The sequence below is a fragment of the Notolepis coatsorum genome (assembly GCF_963971535.1).
Source record: "Notolepis coatsorum genome assembly, chromosome: 7".
NCBI classification, from domain to species: Eukaryota; Metazoa; Chordata; class Actinopteri; order Aulopiformes; family Paralepididae; genus Notolepis; species Notolepis coatsorum.
In genome coordinates this window covers 96,971,412-96,984,212 of record NC_140171.1, presented here as the reverse complement: position 1 = coordinate 96,984,212, position 12,801 = coordinate 96,971,412, and the positions used below count along the sequence as shown (strand labels likewise).

Sequence of the window (12,801 nt, the reverse complement as noted above, 5' to 3'; positions counted from 1 at the left end):
CACAGGGTGTCCACACCTCATTTAGCATTTTTTATGTAGGCCTATAGCTATTTATTTAGTTATTTATTATTTAATAAATATTGGTTAAATGTTAGTCATTGTGTTGTCTCCCTCCTTAATGATATATTTAGAATAGAAGTACTTTATTAATCCCAAGGGAAATTCAGCACAACAGATCGCTCACAATAAACATTTAGTTAGTAAAAAATAAGAATAGGAATAAATAAAAATACACTGTCAGAGATATACATTCTAAAATATGTATATACATAAAAAGATTCTGCAATATACAGTCCAACACTATACAGTAAAATGTTCATGTAAATGTCCAGGAAGATGTACCTATTGTAAAATCTTTGGTAGATTTGGTAGATTGTACTAAGCAGTTGTTGGCTCATTAGTTTGTGAATCACATGCAGTAAATTCACCAGAATGCAGGAAATTAAGTATTTGTAACTAACATTTTCCTAGTGGGGGACCCCCAGACACTGTAAAAAGTGGCCTGACTGGGGATACATTTTGCGCTATATTTCCCGGCCTAAATGATTTCCCCAGTCCAGCCCTGGTCAGAGGATTCCTGTGACAGCATCGTTTAAAGTGGAATCCTGGTGATTTTGAACCTAAGCAAGGCACGTTTAGTTACAGAGGACGTTTCATTCACCAACAATGCTTAATTAAAATAGATCAAAGGGAAAGAGCATAAAAAAGCATAAATAGCATAACAAATTAATGGAAGTTAAAGTGCAGTTAACATAGAGTGCGGTTATTAGGCCTTGACATTAAGAAATGTATATTAATAACGTCTATGGTTATTTCAATCCCAGATAACAATTGAACACTGGAGGACCTGGATCAGAGAGAGGTCCTGAGATACAAAATTCTAGTTTGGTCTGTCCACTTCCAATTTAATCCTGGAACGGTTCATTTAAAGTGTGAAAGCAATCGGACCAAGAATAGGAAAACCCAAAACATCACACATTTAATTACAGTCAGCTGATAATTGGGTGTGTGTTTCAATTATTTATCTTACCTCTGTGATGGTATGTATCGTCTGTCTCTTTTCAATTTATTTTGTCCCCTTTCCTTGTTACCCTTCGAGAGGCCCTTTTGTCCTCTCACCGGGCCGTCTTTGTAAATAACAATTTGTTCTCAATTGACCTGCCTGGTTAAATAAAGGTTAAATAAAAAGATATATATGATTCACCCTCCTCCCCTGTTCTCCCTCCCCCTGCAGAGTCCAGCCAGCAGCCGGAGACTGCAGGACAGCAGGGTCCTGAGTGCCAGCACCGTGGGCCTCTACGGTGGGGACTGACACACACACACACACTGGCTATCCTGTGCCAAGTCTTTGTCTTTGAATCGCTACAGTAATTGCTCCATTTGACTGTTCGAATACGTTTTATGTACCCGAATGACTGCACTAAGTTAATTTTGTATAATGTGATCTTGCAATGCCATAAATGTAATATACGTACAGTACGATATGTAATACCATGATTGCTGCTCGAGTCTATAGAATAGTGGTAAAAGACCATGCTTTTTTTTTGTCTGTAAAATGGTTTGATATTTTGCTAATAATGAGGATATAGTATGCGATTAATGTGATTGCGTTGCCTGTGATTTAGAGCTGCTAAGTGAATGTGGATGGTCAATAAGTGGGTTAACTATGAAGTCTAGTTGATGATCCCAGTAACACCGACAACCACCAATATACAGAAACTAGATCCGACATTGTCAGGGACCTTGGATGCAGCCTTTATGTCACAAGCTACAGGTGGCGGAGGAAACGCAATAAACTGATGGAGCAGTTGACCTCTGAACTTTGTCTTTGGACTGATTGTTTGGTTTTGAGCACCCAAGAAGACTATGTTAATCATCACACTTGAAGAGTTGAGCATGTTCAGAATCAGAAAGGTCTTTATTGCTAAGTAGTTTTCACATACAAGGAATTTGCTTTGGTCGTTTTCGGTGCGACCTTAACGGACAGACAATAATGGACAAATAATAAAATAAAAAGGTGGAATAAAATAAAATGGAATATGAACTCAATTAAGATAGAAGCACAATATAATAGAATAGAATTATGAACTAAAATAGGCCAGGGCTGTACACTGTGGTCAAGTATATAAGATAAGATAAGATAAGATATTCCTTTATTAATCCCCTTGGGGAAATTCATGACACACACATACAGCTCAACGTCTCATTAATAATAACAACACATCACAATCATTACATTTTTACAGTAACAATGGCACAGCATAAATTCAACACACATGTACATTTGTTGACACGTCATTCTACAGGAGGCCTAAGACGCCGTATGCGCGATAGTCGGCAGCATTCAACACCGAGTAGTAAAACAAGATGGATCGCGCCTGGTGACGGGATGGAGGGAGGGATGAAGGGAGGGGAGGGATGGTGGGAGACTGGGGGACAGGAATTTGGTAATGAAGCAGCCTAAGGGCTAATTAGAATACAATAACAATATAGTGGGATGGGATATTTAGCAGGGCTGTGCAATTGGGCAGTTATGTTCAACTTCTACTGTTTATACCCACACACCCAGGAAGGTCTTGTCTACAATGCTGTGAAAACGTGACTGAAACTAACGTTAACACATAAACACATACTGAGCACATTAAATCAAATCAAATCAAATGTATTTGTAAGGCCCGACAACACACATTAATGTCCCCATGGGCCGGACACGTCTTCTTTAAACAAGTCAAGAATAAACATCACAATAAATCAAGAACAAAACAAAAACACCATGAAGTCCAAACAATTTAAAATAAATAAATGAATGCAACACTCCCAGACATACCCCACGCGAAGGTAAGGAAAAACTCACTAAAACCTAGAAATAGGAAAAAATGCACCACAGGCAATGTGGAGGAGAGAAACCTTAGAAGGGCTGTTCAAGGGGGGATCTCCCTTCTTAGATGTCGGTGATAGTAGTGTTGCATTCCTCCCGGCCATCGTCACAGGATGTCCACCACTCCGGTCATCACCACGAAACAACCTCTCTCAGGGAGACAGGAAGGCAAGGACAGGCGTTGCCGCGTTAGATAGTTTGCGTGTTTGTGATGAGCGGACATAGCAATAGATACAAGTAGTAAGCATGTATGTGAATAGAATAGATACATGTAGTAAGCATATATGTGAATATAATAGAAGTACTTAAAAGACGGGGACAGGCGTTAGATAGTTTGCGTGTTTGTGATGAGCGGACATAGCAATAGATAAAAGTAGTAAGCATGTATGTGAATAGAATAGATACATGTAGTAAGCATATATGTGAATATAATAGAAGTACTTAACCCAGCAATGAACATTAACTGAACCCTTGCACTGAAGAACCATATAAGTATCTTTTGAAATTCTTTGGACAGCCCATGTATTTGCAGTTTTCAATCCAAATCACTGGAGTGTGAATGTGATATATCACCAGAAAGTACTCAACCTCTACTGTCTTTACTTATGAATGAACACAACACTCTAACTTACCATATTTAGATAATAAAGTACTCAACCTCTACTATCTAAAGATGGCAAGTTAGAGTGTTGTGTTCATTCATAATTAAAGACAGAGGTTGCATACTTTATTATCTAAAGATGGTAAGTTAAGAGTATTGTGTTCATTCATAGTTAAAGACAGTAGAGGTTGAGCACTTTATTATCTAAAGATGGTAAGTTCTGTATCATTAGTGGATCCGCTCGGCATCACTCATGCACTGTCCTCGCACGTGCACACGCACTGAATAAAATTCCACAAATGTACCTTTAATCCCAGTATTCGTCTGACCACACCCCTCGTTAGCTTACCTTCATAAGCAGGTGTGTGGTCACCTGCTCTCCTCCTTCTCGCTTTCACCACAAGGAAGTGCCTCGGTAGTACCCCACTTGACATGTTGTTAGTTGAAAAGAGTTGTGACGAGTTTACATTGTGCTTAGTTTTTTCTTCTCTCATAACTGTTCAAAAGAAAAAGCTAAGTCATAATGTCTACTTCGGAGAGTAGACCCACTCTTCACCAGCGGTTCTCCATTCCCGCCTCCGTCGTGCGTTCTGGTGCGGGGCTGCTGCCACTTTCGTGGTTGCCGACCCAGCCCAGGAGGCAGCCGATGGGTAGTTTGCCTCTCCGAGGAGCCGAGACATCGGTGCCGTCGCTCCGGCGATGGCATGATCTCGACTCTGGTTCCTCTGGTTCCAGGGAATCGTCCGTTGTTGAACGGTCGGTTCTTTTGGGTCCGGAGGATTTGCGACGCAAACTTTTCGCGTCTGCCCGTTCACGTCGCAAGATGGTGACATGCAGGCGCGAACGGCCTGGGTTTGGGGAATTGCTGGAGACCAGCGAGGATGCGTCGGGCTCTGCATGTCCGATGGAAACTGAGGATTTCATGGAAGAGTCGGACGGATTCTTGTTTGAAGGTCCTGTGGAGGCGAGTATCCCTCCTATCCAGGAAACACCGGAGGGGGGAGAAATGGCTCCTTGGGACACCTTGTTCGAGGATGTCGAGGAACCACCTCGGCCTCATCAGCAGGATGCCCTGCTATCAGCCACATCAGACTGTGGCTCCTCAATGGGTCGAAGCCTGCTGCATGTGAGGGATGCGGGTTCGGTGGAGGAAGGTAAGCAGGGGGAACTGCGGGCTTTGTTTCCCGAGCTCATGGCGGTAGCTGCCGCTGCAAACGGCGTGCCGCTGCCATTGCCTGCTCCTGTCCCCGACGATCTCATAGGTCATCTCTGGCAGCGTCGCCCGGTGAGAGGGGTGGATGTTGTCTACCCATTTTTCCCCTCAATGGGGGCCTATGTTCGTCAGGGTCAGGCGGTTTCTAACATCATGGGACTTACCCCCGCCTACGTACCAGTTACGCGGGTGTCGGGGTTGGTGCCACGGCTTGATAGGCCGATGGCCGCTCTCCTCTGTTCGGATATGGTGTGGGAACCATTATGCAAGCCGGTTCTCCATGGAAGATCGGCTAGGCGATTGGCATATTGGGGTGACCAGTCATTTATCGCTGGTACACAATCGCTGGCTGCGGCTTCTAACATTGCCCACCTGGCTAGATTTGTATCGGGGATATTGACGGGCGGCATGGATCTGACCGAGGTAAAATGCGATCAGATCACCCAGGCGGCAGGAGCTGTCCTGCATCTTACCCAGGTGCTGGCCATAGCCTCGGGGAAGACGCGCGCCCTGGCCACCCTGACCCAGCGCCACCTTTGGCTGGAGCAGGCTCGAGTGCCGGAGAAGAAGAGAACCCCTCTTCTGACGGCCAGCCTCTCCGATGCTGGACTGTTCAGGAAGGCCCTGCAGCTGATGACCTCAACGTGCAGAGAGATGGCAGAGGAGAGATCCGTTCTCCAACCCCATTTTCCGCCTCCCGTCCTTGCCGGTGGAGTCAGAAGGCTTCCACGACGTCGAGCTTAAAGTACAGTATAGTAATATACAATGTACAGGTGATTAGACTGGGTATAAAATATATAGATTTGTACTACTGAGTAATAGTGCTAATCAAATGTATGTACAGAGTTGTAGTATTAATATATACAGGTATAAAGACACTATGGTAGTAAGTCATACTGACCAGTAGGGCTGACCTCGAATAGTCGACTAATCGATCGAAAGGAGCCATAGTCTACCATAGATATATATCACTAGATGACTCACCCGCGCTGCTGGCCAACGGAGACCGACGTTGTCACATGGTGGCCATCTTGCGTGGGTGGAGCACGCCCACTCATAACATGCATGTCTATGGTGCATGTACTATTGAAATAACCATAGCTTGCTAAATTTTAAACCGTTTGGTTTGTTAAAAACATCAAGAGACAGGCACGCGGGAACTATAAAACGGCAGGGGGTGCTGGGGGGTCGCCAGATGAAAAAATAAAAAAATAAAAATCTGCGGTCAGGCCACTGAACTTAGAAGCAGGCCAGGCCAGTGTTTCTATTTGCACCAGCGCAATAGTTAGATAACCTAGGTGGGGAACAACCAGGAGATCACTGCAACTCACACAAGTTGGAGAACTATCTCTCTCTCTCTCTCTTGCTCTCACACACACACAAAGGGAGCCGCATGTGATTGGTGGAGGCGGGATCCTTACGAAAAACTGCTAATCATTGACACATGCTAGCCTGTAATAATCCCCCCCAGAAAAATGTACTTTGCATTTGATATATTGCAAATATATGCCATCACACACACTGGCATTTAAAGGGTTAGAATTATAAAATGAATATGTGGTGTTATGATCAGGGCTGAAGTTGAATAAAATATTGTATTTATCAATTACAAAAAACTGAAAATCCATAAAAATCTGTGTTGTTGCTAATCATACATATGCTAGCCTGTTTTTTAACAATAAGTTGTGATGCCATCGCAAACACTGGCATTTAAAGGGTACAAATAAAAAAAAATGCCTGCACCAGAATGCAGGAAATTAAGTCTTTGTAACAAAAAAAATCCTGGTGGGGGACCCCCAGACCCCCTGCTTAAAAAGTGGCCTGACTGGGGCTATATTTCCTGGCCTGAATGATTTCCCCAGTCCGGCCCTGGTTAACGTTTGCATGTTTCAACCATACATTTCCATTTAAAATATTTTTTTTTACCTCCTATAATAGTGGGGGTCGCGGCTCTCTGACACCGTTTTTTTTGGGTCGCGGCCTGAAAAGTTTGGGAACCCCTGGTCTAGCCTGTACCCCCCAGACATGTTGCTGGCCCCGTCAAAACAGTATCCTATCAGCCTCTCCATGGGCAGGTCGAGGCGTAAAAGTATTTTATACACAAAAACAGCGTCTCGGCTGTTGTGTCTGGGCCGGGCATTGTAAAAACCCCAAAAGAAGTTCTGAGCTTCCAAGTTGTCATCGGCGAACTGTATATTACACGAGAATCGTTCTTTTCCAGTGAGTGACATCAGTGGTTCCGTCAGCGCTCAAGCCAAAGATTGGGCTTTTGGATGCTTTGCCTCTAATTTGTCGCTGAATATCATGGGCAAGCAGCTGTAAGATTTCGTTTTGGATGTTGTTGGACATCCAGTTGTCTCTCTTTTGGAGCCAATTCTTCAACTCGGGATCAGACTCGGTGCGCACTCTTTCCATCATGAGCTGCCATAACAACCCATCCCTATTTGCATCACCCCTCAGTGGAAGCCCCTGGCACCCGAGGGGGGGTATAGGGGAACAGACTCAGTTAACTCTTCAATACCTGATGCTGAGGCTGAACCTGTCGTCTCTGTCTCTCTCTGACGTTTATCAGATTTAGTGGGACTGTCACTGGGACCGGCGGGACGTTTCGAAAATAAATCTGATATTTTTCTTTTCTGCGAGTGAGACATTCTGTGCTAGCAAAGTCTGACTACTAGCTCAAATCGACTGACTGCGCAAGCACTGTATCACAGTAGCTCAGTGGTTCGTGGCGCGTGGGAAGGGCGGGAGACGGGAGGTGAATACAATTAGTTGTTTCACCTGTCATTCAATCAGTCTGTGACAGTCTGTCATCACTCGAAAATCTACTCGGTTTTACACGTATGATTGTGTACATACAGTAGTGTAATGAATGAATGAAAACTTTATTTAACAGATTGGAGAATGGCTACAATACAGTACGGCTCAATACACACAATATTAAAATGGTGACGTGCTTTGAGCAGGATAAACTTATAATATACAGTGTTACAGTTATACAGTTACAGTATATACAAATATATAAATACTGTCATAAAAAAAATAAAAATAAAAAATTATATATATATATATATATTTTTTTTTTTTGCAATAAATGAGAGGGGGTGCTGCAGCCCCCCCGCACCCCCCCCCCCCTTCCTGCGTCCCTGTCAAGAGATGTAGTTATCATACTGCATACTTATAATGGACTTTCATATGAAAATAAAAAATAAAGAAATGTCTTCCAAGCAAGAATCATAGCCACGTTAATAACGTTTGTAATAAACCAAACCGTTTGTAAATCCGTCAAGATTTCAGCGAGTTTGACCTCTTAACCCTTATGTGGTGTTAGGGTCTCCAGCGACCCGTTTCAAGGTTATAATATGTAATAACTACCATCTAGTTGATTTTATTAGAACAAGGCTTTATGATATCCTCCACAACACATAATAAGCACAGCAAAACTATGTTTCAACATTTTGAAAATTCTGAAGGTATCTGCAGAAAAAAAGGTACAACTGTGGTGTTAGGGTCATTCTTGACCCGGCAAGGTAAAACTATAGTATAAAAATACTAAATATAAATAAATAAAATAATAATAAATATACTAAACTTTTTTTCAGAAGTTATATTCTAATTTTGTTCTATTATAGTCAGAAAACATTATTATCTATTGGTTTCACATTTAGTATATTATGATTGAACAACCTCATTTTCATCTTAAAAATAAGGGACATGATGTGTCTCGGGGGCCATAAAATCAAATTACAATGGGATTATATGGTTATGAATGCATATAATGTTAGTTAGTGTTACAAAGGGTCAGATTAAACCGAATATATATATTTATTGCTTGATATCCCTTGTATAATATTTGTATATCGTTTGATATCCCTTGTATATTATTTGTATATATACACGGAATATCCCTTTACCTGTGTACAAACCAGAGTAATATTCGCTCTCCTACCCCTAGGCGCCAACGACCAAGCCCCCAACGGCAAGTTCAAAGGCAACTCCAGGCATGTCGCAACATGCCCAGAGTCTGCGCAGTAATACGAGACAGAACTGAGGTTGGCACTAGATAATTCACCTTACGTATAAATACGGCGCAGGTGTAAACAGCAGTAGTTCAAGTTCAGTGTCCAAGCCTTCACCACGCATACAACGTGCAGTGAAGTGAGCAACTTTGCATCTAAATAGAGCATTGAGAACCGCGTGCGAATAGAATGCTAAAGTGTCAGAGTTTAACGCAGTAACGTTGAGTTCGACTTAATCTAATGTGAAGTAATAGTCGATCATTTATAGTGTATCGTGCGGCTACAGTTCTTCAGTGACCAGCATTACCACCGGTTCGTCGTGATCAAGCTAGTGCACTTATCCAGGCTGTGCGGCCTAAATCCGCGCCCACACCCGAGGAGTCCTAGGCGAGAACCGTTGGATATGTACACAGGAGAACCTACACCGGCGACTGCAGAACCATTTCTGGTTGGATTATATTGCTTTGGGACCGTGACCGTTGGAGAAGAGAACCGTCGATCCCACTGTCGTTTGGGATTTACCCCCGTGAGGATCATCACTCGGGCCCGCCTCTAGGAAGAGGCTGGCTAGCTATCGTCCATGCTGTCGAGCATACTGGATTATAGCTGTTGCTTTGTCTGCTGATCAAGGGAGTACATGCACCGGCTCCTGTATCTGGAGCCTCGTTATTCCTCGTTGACCCAGACTTTGTACCTGAACATTCCTCTACCCCTACCGGCCTTACACCCCATAGGGAACCCCCCAGTGTCTCCAGCTGGTACCAGTGTGCCCTATGTAATTGCTATACCACAGGTGGCGTCAGCTTAGACCCATCCTAGTATTCATACTATTCTCATTGACTTATGCTCTTGACTGACTTTACGTGTGTTCTTCGCCATACAAGCGCAAGCCTAATTCTCAATCTGTAACCTAACGTTGCTTAATAATAATAAATACCCTCCAAATAGAACTTTATGTGTCAATGCCGTATTCTTGTGTGGGTGTTCACCATATATATTCATGTACTGTATGGCCAGTAATTAAAGTACATAACTAGTAGTGGTTTAATATATCACAATCTTTAATACAGTCAGGGTATTGTAACCCCTCAGTTACAGTTAGGATGTAGTATTAACTATATTGAGTGATGGGCGGCTACGTGGCGTAGTGGGCAAGGCGCTCGCCACGAATGACGGAGACGCTGAGCTTGCCTGTTCGAGCCCAGCGCTCCACATTGCTTTCAGTTTAGCTGGTCGTTCATACTAATACACATTGGCCGTATTAGGGGGTGGGAAACTGATGGGTGGGGATCGGGCGTTGTGGACAGCGACTCCTACAGGTCGGTTGGTGCGCCTGCGCAGTAGAATCAGGAAGTGTCGGGGGCAGCATGAGCCTCCCACGCGTTACTCCTCGCCACTGAGAGATCGAGCTGCGCAGGTGAAAAGATGCGACTGCTGTTACCTCAAGTACCGGAGGGGACTTGTGCTATGTATGACTTAGTCCACATTGCAGCCGGCTTGTGGGAGGCAAGAAACAGCGTTCGTGACAGGGGAGGGTTGAATTGGATGATACGAAATTGGGATGGGAGAAAATATAGAAAATGGGAGAAAAAGTGGATAAAAAAAATAACTATATTGAGTGATACTCCTTTCTTTTTAGTGGTCAGGACTGAGTTAGACCCCGGGTCAACATTGACCCGCTAACAACGGTCAGTGGTGCCAATTCCTAACACAACATGAGGGTTAACACTTTGATTGCCACTGGTTAACATGGTAAAACGTGGTTAAATGCCAGCACCCACTTCAATGATAGCGTTGTGAAGTTCTCTGTCTTAAATTATGGCTATGTGTCTAATCTGCCCGTCGCTTATCAATGACTTGTTTGCAGTCAACATTGTCGAAACGGATTGTTTTTTAATCCGTTCATTTCCGTTTTATAGCATTTTGAAAAGCCCTCGTTTTTCAGGAAAATATATAGATTCCGTGATAAACGGCATTTACTGGAATATTCGGGCATACACAAAAACTTTGTAATTTTTTGGCCTATTTATGAATTGTTTTCAAATAAACGCTAGATTATCGATAGTATATGTGTACTTATGCACGCTGTAAAAGCGATCTGAAAAGTATATTCTCTCATTTCCTGATCGCACACACGACAAACAAAAAAATACGACAAACAAACGCTATATAGCGTTGCCGGCACTCAACTGGCGGCATGAACTAACGACAAAACGCGTCGCTGGCATCCAAAGTGTTAACTGACAACGACCCGGCCCGGGGTAGTTTTAAGGGCGATTTGCACACCGGTGCGACACGCCACTTTGGCGACCTCTAGCGGCTCGGGTGTGCATTTTCTTTCTTTTCTTTTTACTTTATTGCCAACAGCAATACAATATTACAGTACAGACTAAATTAAACGGATCACGCTGCCCCCGCTACTTCCTGTTTCCGCCGCACCGGCGTCACCCAACCGACCTGTAGGAGTCGCTGTCCACAACGTCCAATCCCCACCCACCGGCTTTCCCACCCTTTTTTTTTTTTACCAAATCTTTTTATTTTCAATTTTCAAACACGAAACAACACAACTCACAACACAATAATAACAATAATCCATAAAAGACATCCAAGAACATAAACTAACACAACAATGATTAGACAATAAAGTAAACAAACAAAGTAAAAGTATATTAAAATAAAATAAAATATATACTATAAAAAGTGCTTACCGAGCCCCCTCCACCTCCAGGCCCGGCAACCACGAGCCACAATCCCGGAGGACGACCCACAGCCCGGCCCCCCCGCGAGCCAAAGCACCACGCCTCTTTAGTGCCTCGACCCGCAGAGACCCCGAACCGCGCCCCCCCCCCCCCCCAACCAGAGCCCACGATCACCAAACCCAGATCAGAAGGGGGTCAGAAAATATACATAGGATCAGCATTGAATGAAAAATAATAAATAAAACAAAAATACAAAAAACACCATTACCACCAACATACATGAATATTCGCTCGTTCTCCAGCCCCACCCCCGCCCCTCTCGCCCCAGGACCCCAACGTAAGACATCCACATAATACATGACATGTGCAGTGGAAATCTCCAGATAAATAACATCAAGATAGGTGAGAATCCATACCTTCGGACATAGCTTATCTGGTTGTATCCAGCGTGGATTCTACTTCTGCGTTTGTTTATTTTTGATAGACCTCTAAGAAGAAGAAGCGTCACACACGAATCCCCACGGGGAAAACAGCTAAATATTTGTCTAAAAAATCCGTACGTGACTCCAAGTTGATCAAGCGTGTCCTTAGAATTCCGTACGTAAATCTAACCAGATCAAGCTGTTTTTAGAATTCCGTTAGTAAATCTAAGCAAATCAAGCGTGTTTTTATGATTTATGAAACACAAATTGAGAGGTGTGTGTGTGTGGATCGTTTTTACGATTGTGGATTCTACTTTTGCGTTTGTTTATTTTTGATAGAAATCTACCCCCATGGGGGGCGGCTACGTGGCGTAGTGGGCAAGGCGCTCGCCACGAATACTGGAGACGCTGGGTTCGCCTGTTCGAACCCAGCGCTCCACATTGCTTTTAGTTTAGCTGGTTGTCCGTACTAATACGGGGTGGGAAACTGATGGGTGGGGATCGGGCGTTGTGGACAGCGACTCCTACAGGTCGGTTGGTGCGCCTGCGCAGTAGAATCAGGATGTGTCGGGGGCAGCGTGAGCCTCCCACGCATTACTCCTCGCCACTGAGAGATTGCGCTGTGCAGGTGAAAAGATGCGACTGCTGTTACCTCAAGTACCGGAGGGGACTTGTGCTATGTATGACTTAGTCCACATTGCAGCCGCCTTGTGGGAGGCAAGAAACATTGTTCGTGACAGGGGAGGGTTGAATTGGATGATACGAAATTGGGATGGGAGAAAAAATTGAAAAATGGGAGAAAAGGTGGATAAAAAAAAAAGAAATCTACCCCCATGGGAGACCGTCTAGACAGGTGTATGTCTCAGAGAATGTCATTGATGCAGTAGACTAGAGGGTCTGATATTCTGATCTGTTTTCCACAAAGACACTACACTACATCATGCTGCTTAATGTATTGCATGTTTAGAA

The 12,801-nt window shown here is 43.7% G+C and overlaps 1 protein-coding gene across 1 annotated transcript in view; it reads left to right on the top strand.

The window, feature by feature from the left end:
* The window catches only part of klc4 (kinesin light chain 4), a 135,055-nt gene extending 133,307 nt beyond the window's left edge, over positions 1-1,748 (top strand). Inside the window, exon 16 of the mRNA XM_084318955.1 lies at positions 1,235-1,748. Within this exon, the coding sequence (XP_084175081.1) occupies positions 1,235-1,312 (78 nt within the window). The 3' untranslated portion in view covers positions 1,313-1,748. The remainder of the gene's footprint in view (positions 1-1,234) is intronic.
* Positions 1,749-12,801: the final 11,053 nt, after the last annotated feature.